At 34.0% G+C, this 22,654-nt stretch overlaps 2 protein-coding genes across 2 annotated transcripts; both read left to right on the forward strand.

The window, feature by feature from the left end:
- The first annotated feature begins 3,672 nt into the window (after positions 1–3,672).
- On the forward strand, positions 3,673–4,965 carry LOC145572404 (uncharacterized). Its single transcript, XM_081631382.1, has 2 exons — positions 3,673–4,317; positions 4,537–4,965. Exons 1-2 carry the CDS (start codon positions 3,673–3,675, stop codon positions 4,963–4,965), a joined length of 1,074 nt encoding a protein of 357 aa, XP_081487508.1.
- Positions 4,966–11,461: 6,496 nt separating this feature from the next.
- On the forward strand, positions 11,462–14,845 carry LOC145572420 (uncharacterized). Its single transcript, XM_081631398.1, has 6 exons — positions 11,462–12,065; positions 12,150–12,205; positions 12,324–12,830; positions 12,882–13,014; positions 13,132–13,264; positions 13,384–14,845. Exons 1-6 carry the CDS (start codon positions 11,462–11,464, stop codon positions 14,843–14,845), a joined length of 2,895 nt encoding a protein of 964 aa, XP_081487524.1.
- The last annotated feature ends 7,809 nt before the right edge of the window (positions 14,846–22,654 follow it).

Below are 22,654 nucleotides of genomic sequence, written 5' to 3' on the forward strand. Positions count from 1 at the left end.
CAAATACATTAAAAGAAAGCTTTTTCAATCTAATGAAAGTCAAACACGTTCATACAAAGCTTTTTGAATCAAATGAAAGTCAAACACATTCAAATAAAGTTTTTGAATAAAATGAAAGTCAAACACATTCAAACAAATCTTTTTAAACCATATGAAAGCTAAACACATTCAAACATAGCCTTTTGAATCAAATGAACTCAAACACATTCAAACCAATCTTTCAAAATCAAATGAAAGTCAAACACATTCAAACATAGCTTTTTGAATCAAATGAAAGTTAAACACATTCAAACAAAGCTTTTTGAATCAAATGAAAGTCAAACACGTTTAAACAAAGCTTTTTGAGTCAAATAAAAGTCAAGCACATTCAAACAAAGTTTTTTGAATCAAATGAAAGTCAAACACATTCAAACAAATCTTCTTAAACCATATAAAAGCCAAACACATTCAAACAAAGCTTTTTGAATCAAATGAAAGTCAAACACATTCATATAAATCTTTTTGAATCGAAATAAAGTCAAACACATTCAAACAAAGCTTTTTGAATTAAATGAAAGTCAAACACATTCAACCAAAGCTTTTTGAATCAAATGAAATTTAAACACATTTAAACAAATCTTTTTAGATCGAATTACATTCGAACAAAGCTTTATGAATTAAAAGAAAGTCAACACATTGAAACAATTCTTTTTGAATCGAAAAAAAGTAAAATCACTTTCAAAAAAAGCTTTTTGAATCAAAAGAAAGTCAAACACATTCAAACAAAGTTTTTTGAATCAAATTAAAGTAAAACACATTCAAACAAATCTTTTTAATTCAGATGAAAGTCAAACACATTCAAACATAACTTTTTAAATCAAATGAAAGTCAAACACATTCAAATATATCTTTTTGAATCGAAATAAAGTCAAACACATTCAAACAAAGCTTTTTGAATCAAATGAAGGTAAAACATGTTCAAACAAAGGTTTTTGAATAAAAAAAAAAGTCAAACACATTCAAACAAAGCATTTTGAATCAAATGAAAGTCAAACACATTTAAACAAAGCTTTTTGAATAAAATGAAAGTCAAACACATTCAAACAAAGATTTTTGAATCAAATGCAAGTCAAACACATTCAAACAAAGCTTTTTGAATCAAAAGAAAGTCAAACACATTCAAGCAAATCTTTTTGGATCGAAATACTGTCAAACACATTCTAACATAGCTTTTTGAATCATATGAAAGTCAAACACATTCAAATAAATCTTTTTGGATCGAAAGGCAGTCAAACACATTCAAACATAGCTTTTTGAATCAAATGAAAGTCAAACACATTCGAACAAAGATTTTTGAGTCAAATGAAAGTCAAACACATTCAAATAAATCTTTTTAGATCGAAATAAAGTCAAACACATTCAAATAAAGCTTTTTGAATCAAATGAAAGTCAAACACATTCAAACAAAGCTTTTTGATTCAAATGAAAGTAAAACACATTGAAACAAAGCAATTTGAATCTAATGAAAGTCAAACACAGTGAAACAAAGCTTTTTGAATCTAATGAAAGTCAAACACATTCAAACAATTCTTTTTGAATCGAAATAAAGTAAATCAAATTCAAACAAAGCTTTTTGAATCAAATGAAAGTTAAACACATTCAAACAAATCTTTAAAAATCAAATGAAAGTCAAACACATTCAAACAAAGTTTTTTGAATCAAATGAAAGTCAAACACATTCAAACAAATCTTTTTAAATCATATGAAAGTCAAACACATTCAAATATAGATTTTTGAATCAAATGAAAGTCAAACATATTTAAAAAAAATCTTGTTGAATCAAATGAAAGTCAAACACATTCAAATAAATCTTTTTGAATCAAAATCAAGTTAAACACATTCAAACAAAGGTTTTTAAATCAAATGAAAGTCAAAAACACGTTCAAACAAAGCTTTTTGAATCAAATGAAAGTCAAACACATTCAAACAAAGCTTTTTGAATCAAATGAAAGTGAAATACATTCTAACAAATCTTTTTGGATTGAAATACAGTCAAACACATTCAAACATAGCTATTTGAATCAAATGAAAGTCAAACACATTCAAACAAAGCTTTTTGAATCAAATGAAAGTCAAACACATTTGAAACAAATCATAGCACCTTGGAGGACATGTACAAGGATTTGTGAGAGAAAGTTAGAGAGAGAAGCTCTGGTTTTCTGTGATTTTCATGGTAGTTTCAGGTGATGCTGGTTTTTCTCACTCATATCTGACCGTCATGGCTAAGAAGAAGAAACAAGCTACTCCACTTCCTCGTTCCCCTACTTTTGGATCTCTCACTCCTACTGATCTCAATCGATTGAAGAATTTAAATATGACTATTTCAGAGGTTGAAGATGAGACTGAGCTGGTGTATCCTCTATCTCACCTTGTTCACCCTTCAGGATGTAGGATTACTAGAGCTGAGTTAAAGATCTTAGAGGAATCGTTTTCTGCCTCTCAGATACTGAAAATCAATGAAACAGTAACTAGGGTTTCTCCGGTTACTGTTCCATTGGATAAAGCGTTGGATAGTGACCCAAATGCTTCTGTTCCGGTTGTTTCGGGGGCTTAGGATCTTCCTGAACCAGTTGAATCATTGAAACAGGCACCAAATTCTGAGAAGTGGGTTAATCTATTTCGAGGCAAATTGACTGCTAAAGGTGCTGCTCTTTCTTTTGTGGCTCTTGTGCTCAAGGATGGGAAACCTGTTGCTCAGATTCAGGCAAAAGATATTGAGGCAGGTAACTCTAAATGGTGTAATGCGATTATCTTTTATGTTGTTGGTTTTTACCCTACAATTTCAGCTGTTCACAAATACATTGCTCAAACTTGGAGTAACTTTGCTAAACCTGAGATTTTTTGGCATGATGATGGTTATTTCATAATTAATTTGAATTCATCTGTTGAGAAGGATATTATTTTAAGTTCTGGACCTCATATGTTCAATAATAAGCCTGCTATTGTTAAACCATGGAGTGATAAGTTTAATTTTCAAGCTGAAATTCTTAGAACTGTTCCTTTGTGGGTAGGAATACCAAATTTGCCTTTGAATTGCTGGATCTTAGATACCTTAAGTAGAGTTGGTAGCATAATTGGGGTGCCTTTGTTTGCTGATGAATGTACAACTCGATAACTAAGAGTCTCCTTTGCTAGGCTGCTTATTGAAGTTGATATAACTAGGCCCCTTCCTACTACTGTGCTTGTTGAGAGTCCTATGGGAGAAATGATTGAATTAAGAATCATATTTGAATGGACTCCTCACTTTTGCAAGAAGTGTGATAGAGTGGGGCATGATTGTAATGCTCCTAAGCCAAAGGATAAGCCTAAGGCTCAGCAAGTTAATCCCCACACAAATCCAAAGAAAGTTTGGGTTCAGAAAAAGCCTGTTTCATATCCTGCAGCTGCTGTTTCTTAACAAGACCAGGGGAAGGATCAAAGTTCTGATTTGAAACCATTGATTACCCCTGCTCTTGCTTCTTTTGCTACTTATTCTGATGTTGATTGGAGGGTGGTAAGCAAAAGGGCTAGATCTCATACTGTTGGGGTTAATCAGAATATTCCTAGAACTAACAATGCTTATTCTTCTTTGCTAGAAGATGAAATTGCTGAAGCAAATCCTATCGAGGGTGATGGTAATCCCTCTTTGGTTAAATGATTGTAGTCTCTTGGAATATCAGAGGTCTTAATGACCCTGATAAGGTAGCTGCTGTTAAGCAGCTTCTAAAAGATCATAGTGTGGATGTGATTGCTATTCTTGAAACTAAAGTCAAAATTCATAATCAAAATTCTATTCAGAAGAAGTTTGGTAGATTTTGGTGCTGGTACTGTAACTATAATCATGTTGTTAAAGGAAGAATTTGGGTTGGATGGAAAACTGATAAAGTAACTGTTGATGTTTTATCTGATCATGAACAGTTTGTTCATACTCAGATTAGCTCTAAAGATTCACAATATCTTTTTCTGTGTACTTTTGTGTATGGTCTGCATTCAATTCATGATAGAAAACCTTTGTGGCTTGGATTGCAGTCACTTGGGAGTTCTCATGTCCCTTGGATTTGTTTGGGATACTTTAATTCTGTCCTTTGTTCTGAAGATAGGTTTAATGGCAATCCTGTGACTGATGCTGAAGTTAGAGATTTTAAGGATTGTATGGAATCAATGGACTTCACTGAGATTAAGAGTAAAGGCTCTTTTTATTCTTGGTCTAACAAGGGTGAAGGTGCTAGTAGAATTGTTACTAGAATTAATAGGGGCATTGTCAATGAAGCTTGGAGTAATGATTATGGTCAAACTGAAGTCATTTATCTCCCTCCCTCTCTCTGATCACTGTCCTATTTTGTTTGATATTAGCACTGCTGGTCTGGGGAAGGGTAGACCTTTCAGATTTCTTAACTGTCTTTCTGATCATAAAGATTTCCAGCAGATTGTTAAGGATTCTTGGGAGTCCTATGGACAGCATGATTCCCCAATGATGTCTGTCTGGAATAAACTAAAGGCTGTTAACATGGATTGAAGGCTCTGAATATCAAAAATTTTGCTAATGTCACTGAAAATTTGGAGCAAGCTCACAGGGATCTTAGTGATATCCAAATGAAGTTGGCTGATGATTGGACCAATATCCAGTTTCAGGCTCTTGAGAATATTGCTATTGATAAAGTGAAACATTGGATGCATATTCAAAGTAGTATCTACAGGCAAAAATCTAGAATTGAATGGATTAAGCTTGGAGATGCTAACTCTCATTTCTTTTTCTCTGTAATGAAGCAGAGGCAAAATAGGAACAGAATTGATTCTATCTATAATAATGAAGGGGTTTTGCTCAGGGATCCTGATCTCATTGTTGTTGAAATCTTGGACTTTTATAAGAATCTTTTAGGTTCTGCTGCTTCTTCTCTCCCTGGGGTTGATTTAGCTGTTATCAGAACTGGCCCTCAGCTTGATTAAAATCCTTAGAATTTTCTTATGGCTGAAGTTACTTTCAGTGAGATTGATCTTGCTCTTAAGGGTATTGATAATGATAAAGCTCCTGGAATTGATGGCTTCAATGCTGTCTTTTTCAAAAAGTCTTGGGATATTGTTAAAGCTGATGTGTATGCTGCTGTTCTGGATTTCTTTTCTAATGGTCAAATGGCTAGACAATGGAATTGCACTACCATTACTCTTGTTCCTAAAGTTTCTAATCCCTCTTATGTAAAGGAGTATAGACCTATTGCTTGCTGTACTTTAGTCTACAAGCTTATTTCTAAAATTATTACAGCCAAGCTTTCACAAGTTATTGGAGATGTCATTAATGATGCTCAGGCTAGCTTCATTCCTGGTAAGCATATTGGTGATCATATCCTTCTTGCTACTGAGCTTATCAAAGGTTATTCTCATAAGTTCATCACTCCTAGATGTTTACTTAAGGTTGATCTTAGGAAAGCTTATGATTCTGTTGAATGGAGTTTTTTTAGAACTATTCTTGCTGAGTTGGGTTTTCCTAACAAATTCATCTCTTGGATTATGGGGTGTGTTACAACTGTCTCTTATTCTATTTTGATCAATGGATACCCTTCTCTTCCCTTTTCTGCTAAAAAGGGTTTGAGGCAAGGAGATCCTATGTCCCCTTTTCTCTTTGTTGTTTGTATGGAATATCTTTCAAGGTGCTTAAAAGTGATGACTGTGAACCCTGATTTCAATTTTCACCCAATATGTGAAAAGTTGGGGATTAATCATTTGATGTTTGCAGATGATTTACTTCTTTTTTCCAGGGCTGACCTTGTCTCTATTCAGTTGATTTTTCAAGCTTTTCAGAAATTCTCTGGTGCTTCTGGTTTGGTTGCTAATCTGGATAAGAGTGATGTTTATTTTGGAGGGATAAGTGAGCAAGATCAAGTTGAGCTTCAGTTTGTTTTGGGGGTTGCTAGAGGCTCCTTGCCTTTTGATGAGTGACATTTATGTCACTCTTAGGGAGTAGTTTTAGAGTCATTTTCGTGTTTATTTTATCTTATTTTCCCTTTCTTTCTCTTGTTTTCTTTTTGATAAAGTTTCTTGTTTATTTGGTAGTGTTGGAGCGTTTTAGTTTATTTTCTTTATTTTATTAGCTTTAGTTTATTTTCGTATTTTATTTTACTTTATTTGCTTGTATAGTTTTTGTTTTATTATTTTTAGTTTAGTTCTATGTCTCTTATTTTCTATTTCATTTTATTTTATTTTATTTTATTTATTCCTATTTTATTTACTTTATTTTATTTGTCTTGGTTTTATTTTATTTCGTCCTTTGTTTATTTTCATTTTATTTTATTTTATTCTTTGTCCCATTTCTCCCCTCATGTTTTGTTTTTGGTTGTAGGTGTGTTCGGGTTGACGCTCGATTTCCATGTTCAAATCAAGTTCGAAGTCCGAGGTTCGAGGCACAAATTTTGAGCCAAGCAAACTGTGCTGTGCTGCCTTTAGATGCTGCCTCCTATTCTTCACCCCATCTCTTTCTTAACCTCCACCACACCAACCTTTCCCCTGATGCCTCCCTCAACCAACACCAACAGCAACACAACCTGACCACACCACAGCAGCGCCACCACACACCACAGCAGCGCCACCACACAACAGCAGCTACCCCCTGCTCTCACCACCTCACACGACCACAACCAAACACCACACACAACCAGCCTGCAACCCCGCAAGCACCACAACACCCCTCATAGCTGCTGCCTCCCTTAATCACCTCCGTACCCACCACCAATCAGCAACAACAACCACCATCAACCATCAATTCCACTCACCCTCACAACACCAACACCACCAATCAGAACACCCCTCACAGCTGCCGCAACAACCATACCCCAAACCAACCCGCAATTGCAACACCAACGCGCACCCCGCAACACCACTCCCCTGCTGCCACCAATTTACAGCCACCCTCACCTCGCAACAGCCACCAATTAACTCCCCTGCTTCACCCCGCAAACCACCAGCCACAACAACAACAAAACAACCACCAATTAAGCAACAAATCGCCCACCAGCATCAATTACAGAAAAAATCAGAACAAATTGAAAATCAATCAAGTTCGAGCAAACCGTTGGTGGTTCGGTCGAAGTTCGAGTCAGAGACTTTGTGGGTTTCGTTAATCGAAGAGGAGTGGTCGAACATACCCATGGTTCGACCGAACCAACCCCGTAGTTCGGCCGCACCTACCCTCGGTTCGATCGAACCACTTCACGAGCTTCACACGTGATAATTAATGAGAGTAAACAATTGGAGCTTGGTGATTACCATTGATTTCGATTTGTAATGATGATGTCCGTTGATGATGATGTGATACGGTGGTGATGAGGTTCACAAAGCAGCAAAGTGAAAGATGAAGGAGAAGGGCCGGTTTAGGGGATTTGATTAGTTGGTTTTGTTTTCTTTTTATATTCTTTTTTTCTTTCATTTTTATTTTCTTTCTTTTCTATTCCCTTTTTCTTATTTCTTCCTTTTATTTTTATATTCAGTTTCTTATTTTACTTTCCTTTTTAATTTATTTTATTTCCTTCTTTTATTTTTCTATTTTTCCTAGTTTTATTAGCTTAGTATAAATACCCATTTTTGGGGTAATTAGGGGGGGGGGAATAACTATCTATTCCTCTCTCTAATTAGTTTTTAGTTTTAGGTTAGGTTAGGGTTAGTCTTCATTGGTAGAGAGAGAAAGTGAGGTTTTCTTCATTAATGAACTTGGATTTTGAAGAAGGAGCTTGTTCAATCCTTTGTAAACCTTCATCTTCAATTAATGAGCAATTTCTTACTCTCTCTCCTCTATTTTTATTTGTTTATTTTGATTATTATTTTAGTTGTTGGTATTGCTTGTTGATCATGTTGATTCTTGATTATTTGTTGATTAATCTTGTTATTATCATGATTAGTGAGTAATTTCCCCATTAAGGGGATGGTTGTGGTGTAGTTGGACCTTGAGCATGTTCTAGGGTTTAGAATTGATTTATTTGTGATTAAAGTCTTTATATGCTTGATATTCTTTAATCTTCTTGCAAGTGCACATTGTTGGTTGATTAAAGGTGAATCTTTGCTAACAAGAAACGGAAGTTGACTTAGTTAAGGTTCATTACTATCGATTGTTATTTAATAGTACCTCCTAGTATATGGTTCTAATGTGGAAACATAGAAGCTATGTTAGGAGAAGCCAATTGACCCCGGAAGGCGGCTAGATTGGATTCTTTATTTCGATATTCGAGCATGTTTAGTTCATAATTAATTCAATTTCTATACCTTTGTTTATGTTCAAGTGAATGCTATACCTAAACCATTTCCCTTAATGTTTTATTTCTTGTTTTAGCATTTTTAGACTTAAGTTTATTTATCCCCTATTCCGGACTAGCTTAATGTTGATAACATTTGGTGGTGTTTACCGTTCTCTGTGGTTCGACCCCTATGCTTGCCTTATACTCGTATTAGGTTTGTTTAGGTTGTATAAATTGTATTTGATCTAGGGATAGACAATTGACGACGCGTTTATTCCCTTGTCACCTTTTAGGTACCTAGGTGTTCCTCTTTCTTCTAAAAATCTTACTATTTCTCAGTGCAAGCCTTTAGTTGAGAGAGTAACTGCTAGGATTGAAGGGTGGGCAGCTAGACATTTGTCTTATGCTGGTAGGCTTCAGTTGATAAAGAGTGTTCTTTTTGGTATCCAAGCTTATTGGTCTCAGATTTTTATTTTACCAAAAAAGATTTTGAGAGAAATGGAGTCAAGATTTAGATGTTTTCTTTGGACTGGGAAATCTAATCCTAGTAAGAAAGCTCTGGTCTCTTGGAAGTTTTTATGCTTGCCTAAGACTTGTGGAGGGTGGAACCTTACCTCTCTTGAATATTGGAATAAAGCAGCAATCACCAAAGTTCTTTGGGACATTGCTCATAAATCTGATAATCTATGGGTAAAATGGATTCATACATATTATTTCAGCAACAAAGATTTTTGGTCTTCTCCTGTTCCTAACAAATGTTCTTAGGTCTTAAGGAAGATCATGAATTGCAGAATTTTGGTTGATAATGTTGGTGGATGGCCTGGCATTACAGTTAATGGTAAAATGAGCATCAGACAGCTTTACTTTCTGATCAGACCACAAGTTGAGAAAGTGACTTGGAAGAGAATAATCTGCAATAACAGAGCTTCTTCTAAGAGTGTGTTTATCACTTGGTTGGCTATTTGGAACAGATTAGTCACTAAAGATAGACTTACTATTTGGAATATAACCTGTGATCCTTTGTGCTTCTTTTGTGCTAGTACTGCAGAAAATATTTCTCATTTGTTTTTTGAATGTTCATATTCTGCTAGTATTTGGAATAGAATTTTGCAACTTCTTGGGTTCTGTAGAATTGGGCAAAGATTTGACACTGAAGTCCTTTGGGTGTTGCAACAAGGTAGAAGAGCTAATGCTAAAGGAAGGTTGCTGCTTATGTGTTTTGCAGAGACTATTCATTGCATCTGGATACAGAGAAATACTTTGATGTTCACTGGAGACTACAAGCCTGCAGATATTGCTTTTAGGGATGTTATTTTTTCTGTTGCTTGTAGATGCATTGATTCTGATAGAAAATATTTGTATGTTTAGGCTTTGCTGTTTGGTGGTTCAGTTGGTAGGCTTGTCTGCTAGCAGTTGTTTTTACATAGTGGTTGACTTTTATTGATGCCTGGTCCCTGTTTCCAGAGCCCTTCATAGAAGGTACCTGGAAGCTTGAGTCCAGTTTGTTTTAGGTCCTCCCTAGAACCCTTCCTAGAAGGTGGCTAGGGTGGGTCCTAGAAATGGTGTTTGGGGTGTGTTTTGTCCTGTTTGGGCTATTGGTGTTGTTTTGGTAGTTATAACTTAGCTTTTGTAAGTTGTGACTCTCTTTCTTTGGTAATAAAATCTTTATTTGCCAAAAAAAAAAGTCAAACACATTCTAATAAATCTTTTTGAATCAAAATAAAGTCAAACACATTCAAACAAACCTTTTTGAATCAAATGAAAGTTAAACACATTCAGACAAAGCCTTTTGAATTAAATGAAGTCAAACACATTCAAACAAAGCTGTTTGAATCAAATGAAAGTCAAATACATTCAAAGAAAGCTTTTTGAATCTACTGAAAGTCAAACACGTTCAAACAAAGCTTTTTGAATCAAATGAAAGTCAAACACATTCAAACAAAGTCTTTTGAATCAAATGAAACTCAAACACATTCAAACAAATCTTTTTAAACCATATGAAAGCCAAACACATTCAAACATAGCCTTTTGAATCAAATGAACTCAAACACATTAAACCAATCTTTCAAAATCAAATGAAAGTCAAACACATTCAAAAATTGCTTTTTGAATCAAATGAAAGTCAAACACGTTCAAACAAAGATTTTTGAATCAAATGAAAGTCAAACACATTCGAACACACAAAATTTTTTGAATCAAATGAAAGTCAAATACATTCAAACAAATCTTTATAAACCATATGAAAGCCAAACACATTCAAACAAAGCTTTTTGAATCAAATGAAAGTCAAACACATTCAACCAAAGCTTTTTGAATCAAATGAAATTTAAACACATTTAAACAAATCTTTTTAGATCGAAATACAGTCAAACACGTTCAAACAAAGCTTTATGAATCAAAAGAAAGTCAACACATTGAAACAATTCTTTTTTAATCGAAAAAAAGTAAAATCACTTTCAAAAAAAGCTTTTTGAATCAAAAGAAAGTCAAACACATTCAAACAAAGTTTTTTGAATCAAATGAAAGTCAAACACATTAAAACAAATCTTTTTTATTCAGATGAAAGTCAAACACATTCAAACATAATTTTTTAAATCAAATGAAAGTCAAACACATTCAAATAAATATTTTTGAATCGAAATAAAGTCAAACACATTCAAACAAAGCTTTTTGAATCAAATGAAGGTAAAACATGTTCAAACAAAGGTTTTTGAATTAAATGAAAGTCAAACACATTCAAACACAGCTTTTTGAATCAAATGAAAGTCAAACACATTTAAACAAAGCTTTTTGAATCAAATGAAAGTCAAACACATTCAAACAAAGATTTTTGAATCAAATGTAAGTCAAACACATTCAAACAAAGCTTTTTGAATCAAAAGAAAGTCAAACACATTTAAACAAATCTTTTTGGATCAAAATACTGTCAAACACATTCAAACATAGATTTTTGAATCAAATGAAAGTCAAACACATTCAAACAAGCTTTTTGAATCACTTGAAAGTCAAACACATTCAAACAAATCTTTTAAAATCAAATGAATGTCAAACAAATTCAAACTTAGCTTATTGATTCAAATGAAAGTCAAAGACATTCAACAAATCTTTTTAAATCATAAAGTCAAACACATTCGAAGGTTTGACTTTGCGTTGACTTTTCTCTCTTCTCTTTCCTCCCAGGTGATTTGAGCTTGCTGGTTTCCCTTCAGCTTGGTTAAGTTTCTATGGCGAAGAAGAAGAAGCAATCTAATTTTAAACCTTCAAATAACTTGAATCAGCCTTCCAAATCTTCTTTATTTGTGTTGAATGATGATGTTAATGCATTGAATGTTTCTAGGTTTTCTGGTTCTACTTTGATTCTAGAAGTTGATGAGGATTGTGATGAACTTATAACTCCACCTTCTTATTTAAGTCGATTCTCGGCTGAGATGATTACTAGAGCTGAGCCGAAAGCTCTTGAGGATTTCCATGCTCGATTGATCAAAGCTAATAAAACAGTACCTCAATCTACTGTTCCATTGGATTTCAGAGCTACCCCTTCTGGTTTTAATGCAGGCAGTGCTTCGAAGGATGATTCTACGATGTCTGAAGGTAATCCTGTCCTCAATTTTGGATTAGTCCCTCGAATCCCAAATACAGCAGTACCTAGGGTTTCTCAGCGTACTGTTCTATTGGTCTCTGAGCTCGATTATGCTCCAGTTGCTGACCCAATTACTTTGGAAAGTGTTGATCCACAGTCTGATATTATTCCTGCTGCTATGCCAGGGTCTGCTAAGCTCACAGCCAAGGGCTCTGCCCTCTCTTTTGTGGCTCCTGTGCTCAAAGATGGCAAATCTGTTGCCCAATTACAGTAGGCTGAGATTAATGTAGGTAATCTCAAGTGGAAGAACTATGTAGTTTTTTATGTAATAGGCTATTATCCTACCATTGCTGCTGTTCATAGATATATTGCTGAGAATTGGAGAAATGTAGCTAAACCGGATGTGTTTTGGCATAATTATGGCTATTTTCTGATTAAAATGCAAAATTTTGATGATATGAATGTTATTCTTAGTGCTAGTCCATATATGTTCTTTGGTAAGGCAGCTGTTTTGTAAGCCTTGGTCTGAGAAATTTGATTTTCATGCTGAGGTTTTGAGAACTGTTCCTATATGGGTTAAGTTACCTAACTTACCTCTGAATTGCTGGGGTGTGGACACTTTGAGCAAACTAGGAAGTGTCTTAGGAGTCCCTATATGTGCTGATGAATGTACTTTAAAACAATTGAGGGTCTCTTTTGCTAGGTTGCTCATTGAAGTTGATGTAACCAAGGCTTTGCCCAAGGCTATCTGGTTTGAGAGTCCAGATGGTGTTTTGATTGAACAAAAAGTTGTTTTTGAATGGACACCCCCTTTTTGCAGCAAGTGTAACAAAGTGGGCCATAACTGTACTATTCCTAGGAAGACTCAGCCTCAAAAGAAGCAGGTAGCTTCTAAGGAGCAGCCTCAGCAGCAAGCAAAGGTTTGGGTTGCTAAGCCCCAACCTGCCACTATTCCTGCACCTATGCCTAGTGTGCCTAAATTTGGGGGTAATGGTACTGTTCATAATGCTGGTGTTTTTACTCCTGCCCCAACTACTTTGCAAGCTAGTTCTGATAATGATTAGAGAGTGGTGGGAAGGAAACATAGAAGTCATAGTAATCCTCCTGTTTTTACTAATGTTTCTAATTCTAATACTTATGCTGCTTTGATTAAGGATGGTAATGGTGCTGGAGATTTTGTTCCTATCGGGGGTGATGGTAATCCCCCTCTAGGGTCATGGTTATCCTATCTTGGAATATCAGGGGTCTAAATGATCCCTGCAAAATAGTTTCTATTAAGAAACTGCTAGCCGAACAGTTTGTGGATGTTATTAGTATCATGGAAACTAAGGTTAAATGTGATAAGAGTGTTAACCTTCAGAAGAAATTTGGGCCTACTTGATCTTAGATTTTTAACTACTCATCTTCTCATAGGGGTAGACTCTAGGTTGGCTAGTTGCATGACAAGGTTAATCTCTCAGTCCTCTCCTCTCATGAGTAGTTCATTCATGTCCAAATTAGCTCTAAAGATCTTCAGCATCAGATTTTCTGTACCTTTGTGTATGGCCTGCATTCTATTCATGACAGGTTACCTCTTTGGGATGGTATTTCTAGTCTTGGAGCTGTTTCTGGGCCTTGGCTTATTATTGGTGATTTTAATTCTGTCCTCAATTCTTATGATAGAATTAATGGTAATGTTGTCACTGAATATGAGGTTAATCATTTCATAAGTTTTATTGACAATCTTGATCTTTGTGAAATCAAGAGCAAAGGTTCTTTCTACTCTTGGTCTAATAAGGGTCATGGTGCTACTAGAACTGCTACAAGGATTAACAGGGGGCTTGTGAATCAGGCTTGGGTGAACAATTATGCTCATGTTGAATCCATCTATCTTCCTCCTCTTCTTTCTGATCATAATCCCCTCTTGGTTGAAGTGTGTAGATTTGTTCCTGCTAAGGGGAGACCTTTTAGGTTTCTTAATTGCCTAGCTGATCATGTTGATTTTTGTTCTATTGTGAAGAACAGCTGGCATGGTGTTACAGATTCTTCTGCTATGGTTACTATTTGGCAGAATTTGAAAACTGTTAAAAATAACCTGAAAAATCTAAACACTAAGTATTTTGCTAATGTTGATGAGAAAGTTGATATGGCTCTTGCTTCTTTGAAAGCTATTCAAGACCAGCTTGCTGTGGACTATTCTAATTCTGACCTCCATGTTAAAGAGGCTGAAGCTGTAACTATGGTGAAGCATTGGATGTATATCCAGGAGTCCATTTATAAGCAAAAATCTAGGGTTGATTGGATTAAGCTGGGGGACTCCAGTTCTCACTACTTCTCTGTTATGAAGCACATGCAAGGTAGAAATAGAATTGATTCTATCTTCACCGAGGATGATATCCTTTTGAAAGACCCTGTGCTTATTGAAAATAAGATTGTGGGATTTTACAAAGGGCTCCTTGGTTCTAGTGCTAGCTCTCTCCCTGCTATTGATTTGGCCACTATTAGGAAAGGTACTCAACTCAGTTCTGGCTCTATTGACATTCTGACTACTGTTGTTACCACTTCTGAGATTGATAATTCTCTAGCTTATATTGGAGATGATAAGGCTCCTGGTATAGATGGTTTCAATGTTGTTTTCTTCAAAAAGGCTTGGCCTATGATCAAAACTGACATTTATGCTGTTATCTTCTCTTTCTTTGAGACTGGTGTCATTTCTAAACAGTGGAATTGTACAACAATTACCTTAGTGCCTAAGGTCCAACATCCTTCTTATGTTAAAGAGTTTAGGCCTATTTCTTGTTGTACCATGTTATACAAGTTGATCTCTAAAGTTCTCACAAACAGAATCTGTAAAGTGGTGGGGACTGTTATTAATGATGCTCAAGCTGGGTTTATCCCGAGTAAGCACATTGGTGATAATATTCTTTTGACTACTGAATTGATCAAAGGCTACTTTCATAAGTTTGTGTCTCCTAGGTGCATGATCAAGAATGACTTGAGAAAGGCCTATGACTCATTTGAATGGCCCTTTTTTTGCAGACTGTTCTAGAAGAGCTTGGTTTCCCTCATACAGTTGTGAAGTGGATTATGACTTATGTCTTTTGTTTCTTACTTGACAAGAGGAAAATGTATGTCGTTATCTACCCTTCCCCCAAGTCAAACTAAATTTGTAAACACCTAACCAACCTTATATGAATATAGGGTAAGTTAAGGGTCGATCCCTAGGGAATGCAATGATGAAAACTAGAGTCTAAGTTAAGCTACCTCGAAGATGGAGTTTAGATAATGGTTGGCACTATGGTAAAATAAAACAAGTTTAATCAATTAAATCAAAGGTCTAAACACTAGGGATATGGGTTCCACATGCAAGTTCAATGATAATGCTAGTTTAGAGCTCAATCAATTAATTCAAGTATTGCAATGGACAAACAATAGTAGCAATAAAGAGAGTTCAAATGTTATCTCCTATAGGCCAATCTAGGTGTCACTATGAAAGGCAAATCAAGAAGAATCACAAGCAAACCCAATCAATTAGAGCAACTTTCAATTCAATTGTTCATGTCATTAAGAGTTGCAATGCAATCTAGATTAATCTTATAGGTTTATCACTCCTATTCTAATCAATCACATGCAAAACTATGTCAACCAATTTAATTGCAACAAATCAATCAATCAAAGATCATCAACTAGCAATTTCATTAATCAAACATGCTTCCCCCTTTCCCTAGCAACTAATCTACTCACTAATCATGGTGAAATTCAAGAACAAATAACTAGAAATTGCATTAATCTTCATTCTATATCAAAATCTAAGAGAAAACAAAATATTCAACAATATCAAATTCAAATCCAAAGAAAAACAAGCAACAAGCATAAATCAAATAGCAAGTAAGTAAGAGATGAAAGAAGGAAGAGATTCTCACTAATATTGATGATTGAAAATGAAGAAATCCAAACTTGACTGATCAAATGTTGAGTTACAAATCCAAAACCAAGAACTTCTCTCTAACCTCTCTCTAAATTCTCTCTCTAAAACTAAGCTAATGAAATATTATCAAAAAGTTGGTTTCAAAAAGGAATTACAATTCTATTTATAGGTAAAGAAGAAACCGGCAAATCCCGCGGTCTCTCTCGATGAATCCGCGGCCACGGAGAAATGGGTACGGAACCCTCCGCGGGCTTTCAGGGCAGCACCCGCGTCCGCGGCAAGATAAACCCGCGCCCGCGGCCAAAGATGTCGCGCCCGCGGCTAATCCCCTGCTCCCAAAACTCAATCAGGGGGCTGCGGTCTCTCTGAGATGGAGCGCCCTTTCCAGATTTCCCGCGCCCACGGAGAGCCCGCGGGGCAACCGCGGGAAGCTCTTGCCAAAATCTTGCAATTTGCTCTTCTTGAGCCCGCGCCCGCGGCTCCACTGACCCGCGCCCGCGGCCTGCTTGAAATACCTTGGAGACCTCTCCGAGGCCTCTCCAAGGCCTCTCTAAGCCCTCTCTAGCCAAATGCTTCTTCCTTACTTGATCATTAAGGCCCCAACTTGATTCCTTTGCAAAGGTGATTCTCTAAATACCTACACAAGCAAACAAAGAAAGGAAATAAAAGGAAAAGTAGCCAAATAAAAGGAAAACACGAGGAAAACACGAGAACCATAAAGAGAAGAGGAGAAAGAGAAACTAAAGGAAAAAGGACCAAAAATAAGAGAAGAAAACATGAAAAAGGGAAAGAAATAACCCTAAAAGACTACCCTATGAGTGCCATAAATGACACTCATCATTACTCTATGATGGTTAATGGTTTTCCTGCTAAGCCTTTTCTTGCCAAAAAGGGTCTTAGACAAAGAGATCCTATGTCTCCTTTTCTTTTTGCTCTATGTATGGAGTACCTTTCTAGGTGCCTTAAGGAGATGACTAGGAATCCTAATTTCAATTTTCATCCTAGATGTGAGAAATTAGGTATTACCCACATGACGTTTGCAGATGATCTTCTCCTCTTCTCTAGGGCTGATTCCATCTCTATTCAGCTTCTCTTGTAGGCTTTCCAGAAATTCTCTTGTTCTTCTGGTCTAATGGCTAATTTAAGTAAGAGTGAGGTTTATTTTGGAGGCATCTCTGATTTTGATAAAGATCAGCTTCAAGGTGTTCTTGGCATGAGTCGAGGTAGCTTGCCTTTTAGATATCTTGGGATGCCTTTGTCTTCTTTAAAGCTAATTGTTGCTCAGTGTAGGCCTTTGGTTGAAAGGGTTACTGCTAGGATTGGATGCTGGACTTCTAGAAACTTGTCTTATGCTGGTAGATTACAGCTTATCAAAAGTGTTCTTTTTGGTATTCATATTCAGGCTTATTAGGCTCAGATTTTCATCTTACCTAAGAAGATTCTTAGGGAAATTGAATCTAAGTTCAGGATGTTTCTTTGGACTGGGTAGAACACTTATGCAAAAAAGGCTCCTGTCTCCTGGCATCATATGACTCTTCCTAAGGTGTGTGGTGGCTGGAATATTACCTCTCTTGGTGATTGGAATAAAGCCGCTATTTGTAAGATTCTTTGGGATCTTGCTCATAAAGCGGACAATATGTGGGTGAAATGGGTGCATACCTAATATTTCAGCAATAGAAATATTTGGACTGCTACTATTCCCAAGAAATGCTCCTGGGTGTTGAAGAAAATCTTGAGTTGCAGAGATATTATTGATGATATTGGTGGCTGGTCATCTATTATGAAAAATGGGAAAATGAGTATTGCTAAACTTTATGCTCGGATTCGACCTAAGGCTACTAAAGTAGGGTGGAAAAGGATTGTTTGCAATAACCGAGCTGCTCCTAAGAGTATTTTCATTACTTGGTTAGCCTTGCTTGATAAACTTGCTACTAAGAACAAAATTGTTTAGCGGAATGCAACTTGTGATCCTATTTGCTTTTTCTTCCATAACTCTTGTGAAACTGTTTCTCACTTGTTATTCTGCTGCCCTTACTCTAAGGCTATTTGGAACAGATTTTGAAGCTTCTTGATGTGAAAAAATCAGTTCAGCCTTTTCACATTGAACAGCAATGGATAATTAAGAATTGCAAGAAGTCTAGCAGCAAGGGAAGAGTATACTCTATGTGTTTTGCTGAGGCTATTTACAGTATATGGTTGCAAAGGAATAGTTTGATGTTTACAGGTGACTGTAAACCTGCAGAAACTGTATTTAAAGAAATATTTTTTCATGTTGCTGTTAGGTGCAATGGAGCTGACAGGAAGCTGTTGCTGCTTCCCTGATTCTGGCTCTGTTTCTAGTCTGCAGCAGCTTGGTTGTTTGGGTGCCAGCTGGTGTATTTCAGGTTTGGCAGGTTGCTGCTGTTGCTCTGGTGAAGCTATTGCTGTTGCTGTGTTTTGACAGGAATTTGCTGCTCCCCTGAGTTTCTGGTTCTGACAGGAGCTGATACAGGTGGCTGTAAACCTGCAGGTACTCTTTCATGTTGCTGTTGGGTTCAGCAAGTCTGACAGGAAGCTGCTGCTGCTGTTTCTGGTTCTGTCTGAAGTCTGCAGCAGCTTGGGTGATGTGTTTACTGTTTTGATTGGCAGCTGGTATTTTGTTGTTTTCTATTTGCTGGTAGTTGTTCTAGCTTTTTTTAGTTGCTGGTTTAGGTTGTTTTTGAAGTTTTCAGCTTCTGTTCTGGTCTTTTTTTTTTTCTGTGATGTTGCTGTCTTAGGTGTTCTTGTCTGTCCTTGGCTCTCAGAACCCTTCCTAGAAGGTGGTTGTGAGCCTAAGTCTAATAGGTGTCCTTGATTTTCTCAAGCACCCTTCCTAAAAGGTGGTTTGGGTAGATTCTTGGACTGTTGGTGTTGGTTTGGCCTATTTTGGTCTGTGGTGTTTGGTGTTTTTACAGCTTAGCTTTTTGTAAGTTTGTAACTTTCTCTTTTTTTGGCAATAAAATTCCATATTTACCAAAAAAAAATATCTTTTTAAAACATATGAAAGTCAAACACATTCAAACATAGCTTTTTGAATCAAATGAAAGTCAAACACATTCAAACAAAGCTTTTTGAATCAAATGAAAGTCAAACACATTCAAACAAAGCTTTTTGAATCAAATGAAATTTAAACACATTCAAACAATTCTTTTTGAATCGAAATAAAGTAAAACAAATTCAAACAAAGCTTTTTGAGTCAAAAGAAAGTCAAACACATTCAAACATAGCTTTTTCAATCAAATGAAAGTCAAACACATTCAAACATAGCTTTTTAGATCAAATGAAAGTCAAACACATTCAAACATCAAATGAAAGTCAAACACATTCAAACAAAGCTTTTTGAATCAAATGAAAGTCAAACACATTCAAATAAATCTTTTTGAATCGAAATAAAGTCAAACACATTCAAACAAAGCTTTTCGAATCAAATGAAATTTAAACACATTCAAATAAATCTTTTTAAATCGAAATACATTCAAACACATTCAAACAAAACTTTTTGAATCAAATGAAAGTAAAACTCATTCACACAAAGATTTTTGTATCAAATGAAAATCAAACACATTTAAACAAATCTTTTTAGATCGAAATACATTCAAACACATTCAAACAAATCTAAAACCTATGTTTGAATGTGTTTGAATTTCATTTGATTTAAAAATATTTGTTTGAATGTGTTTGGTTTTCATTTGATTCAAAAATCTTTGTTTGAATGTGTTTGAATTTCTTTTGATTTAAAAAAGTTTGTTTGAATGTGTTTTACTTTTTATCGATTAAAAAAGAATTGTTAGAATATGTTTGACTTTCTTTTGTTTCATAAAGCTTTAATTGAATGTGTTTGACAGTATTTGGATCTAAAAAGATTTGTTTCAATGTGTTTGACTTTCATTTGATTCAAAAAGCTTTGTTTGAATGTGTTTGACTTTATTTCGATTCAAAGTGATTTATTAGAATGTGTTTGACTTTTATTTGATTCAAAAATCTTTGTTTAAATGTGTTTGAATTTCTTTTGATTCAAAAAGCTTTGTTTGAATGTGTTTGACTTTATTTCGATTCAAAAAGCTTTGTTTGAATGTGTTTGACTTTTATTTGATTCAAAAAGCTTTGTTGAATTTGTTTGACTTCATCTTTATTCAAAAAGATTTTTTTAGAATGTGTTTGACTTTCATTTGATTCAAAAATCTTTGTTTGAATGTGTTTGATTTTCTTTTGATTCAAAAACCTTTGTTTGACTGTGTTTTACTTTTTTTTGATTCAAAAAGAATTGTTAGAATGCGTTTGAATTTCTTTTGATTTATAAAGCTTTGTTTGAATGTGTTTGACTGCATTTCGATCTAAAAAGATTTGTTTGAATGTGTTTGACTTTCATTTGATTCAAAAAGCTTCGTTTGAATGTGTTAGACTTTCATTTGATTCAAAAATCTTTGTTTGAATGTGTTTGACTTTATTTCGATTCAAAAAGATTTTTTTTGAATGTTTTTGACTTTCAATTAATTCAAAAATCTATGTTTGAATGTGTTTGACTTTCATTTGATTCAAAAAGCTATGTTTGAATGTGTTTGACTTTCATTTGATTTAAAAAGATTTGTTTGAATGTGTTTGACTTTTATTTGATTAAAAAAGATTTGTTAAAATGTGTTTGACTTTCTTTTGATTCAAAAACATTTGTTTAAATGTGTTTGACTTTCTTTTGATTCATTAAGCTTTTTTTTTAATGTGTTTGACTTTATTTCGATTCAAAAAGATTTATTTGAATGTGTTTGACTTTCATGTGATTCAAAAAGCTTTGTTTGAATGTGTTTGACATTCATTTAATTCAAAAAGATATTTTTGAATATGTTTGACTTTCAAATGATTTAAAACGAATTGTTTGAATGTGTTTGACTTTCATTTGATTCAAAAAATTTTTGTTTGAATGTGTTTGACTTTCTTTTGATTCAAAAAGCTTTGTCTGAATGTGTTTTACTTTTTTGGATTCAAAAAGAATTGTTAGAATGTGTTTGACGTTCTTTTGATTCATAAAGCTTTGTTTGAATGTGTTTCACTTTATTTCGATCTAAAAAGATTTGTTTAAATGTGTTTAACTTTAATTTGATTCAAAAAGCTTTGTTTGAATGTGTTTGACTTTCATTTGATTCAAAAACCTATGTTTGAATGTTTTTGGCTTTATTTTGATTCAAAAAGATTTTTTAGAATGTGTTTGACTTTAATTTGATTCAAAAAGCATTGTTTGAATGTGTTTGACTTTATTTTGATTAAAAAAACTTTGTTTGAATGTGTTTTACTTTTTTTCGATTCAAAAAGAATTGTTAGAATGTATTTGAATTTCTTTAGATTCATAAAGTTTTTTTTTGAATGTGTTTGACTGTATTTCGATCTAAAAAGATTTGCTTGAATGTGTTTGACTTTCATTTGATTCAAAAAGCTTTGTTTGAATGTGTTTGACTTTCATTTGATTAAAAAAGCTTTGTTTGGATGTGTTTGACTTCCTTTTGATTCAAAATCATTTGTTTGAATGTGTTTGACTTTCTTTTGATTTATTAAGCTTTTTTTAAATGTGTTTAACTGTATTTCGATCCATAAATATTAGTTTGAATGTGTTTGATTTTCATTTGATTCAAAAAGCTATGTTTGAATGAGTTTAACTTTCATTTGATTCAAAAAGCTTTCTTTGAATGTGTTTGACTTTTATTTGACTCTAAAAGCTTTTTTGAATGTGTTTGACTTTCATTTGATTCAAAAACTTATGTTTGAATGTGTTTGACTTTATTTTGATTCGAAAAGCTTTGTTTGAATGTGTTTGACTTTCTATTGGTAAAAAAAAACTTTGTTTGAATGTGTTTTTAATTTTATTCGATTCAAAAAGAATTGTTAGAATGTGTTTGAATTTCTTTCGATTCAAAAAGCTTTTTTTGAATGTGTTTGACTTTATTTGGATTCTAAAAGATTTATTTGAATGTGTTTGACTTTCATTTGATTCTAAAAGCTTTGTTTGAATTTGTTTGACTTTCATTTGATTCAAAAAGCTATGTTTGAATGTGTTTGACTTTGATATGATTTAAAAAAAATTGTTTGAATGTGATTGACTTTCATTTGATTCAAAAAGCTTTGTTTCAATGTGTTTTACTTTTTATCGATTCAAAAAGGATTGTTAGAAAGTGTTTGAGTTTCTTTTGATTCATAAAGCTTTAATTGAATGTGTTTGACTGTATTTCGATCAAAAAAGAATTGTTTGAATGTGTTTAACTTTCATTTTATTCAAAAAGCTTTGTTTGAATGTGTTTGACTTTCATTTGATTCAAAAAGCTTTGTTTGAATGTGTTTGAATTTCTTTTGAATCAAAAAGCTTTTTGAATGTGTTTGAATTTCTTTTGATTTAAAAACCTTTGTTTAAATGTGTTTGACTATATTTTGATTCAAAAATCTTTATTTGAATGTGTTTGACTTTATTTCGATTCAAAAAGCTTTGTTTGAATGTGTTTGATTGTATTTCGATCTAAAAAGGTTTGTTTGAATGTGTTTGACTTTCATTTGATTCAAAAACCTTTGTTTGAATGTGTTTGACTTTATTTTGATTCAAAAAGATTTTTTAGAATGTGTTTGACTTTCACTTGATTCAAAAAGCTTTGTTAAAATTTGTTAGACTTTCTTTTGATTCAAAAACTTTTGTTTAAATGTGTTTTACTTTTTTACGATTCAAAAAGAATTGTTAGACTGTGTTTGACTTTCATTTGATTCATAATGCTTTGTATGAATGTGTTTGACTTTCATTTGATTCAAAAAGCTATGTTTAAATGTGTTTGATTTTCTTATGATTTAAAAATATTTGTTTAAATGTGTTTGACTTTCATTTGATTCAAAAAACTTTTTTGAATGTGTTTAACTTTCAATTGATTCAAAAAGCTTTGTTTG

Source organism: Chenopodium album, chromosome 2, assembly GCF_948465745.1.
Source record: "Chenopodium album chromosome 2, dcCheAlbu1.1, whole genome shotgun sequence".
NCBI classification, from domain to species: Eukaryota; Viridiplantae; Streptophyta; class Magnoliopsida; order Caryophyllales; family Amaranthaceae; genus Chenopodium; species Chenopodium album.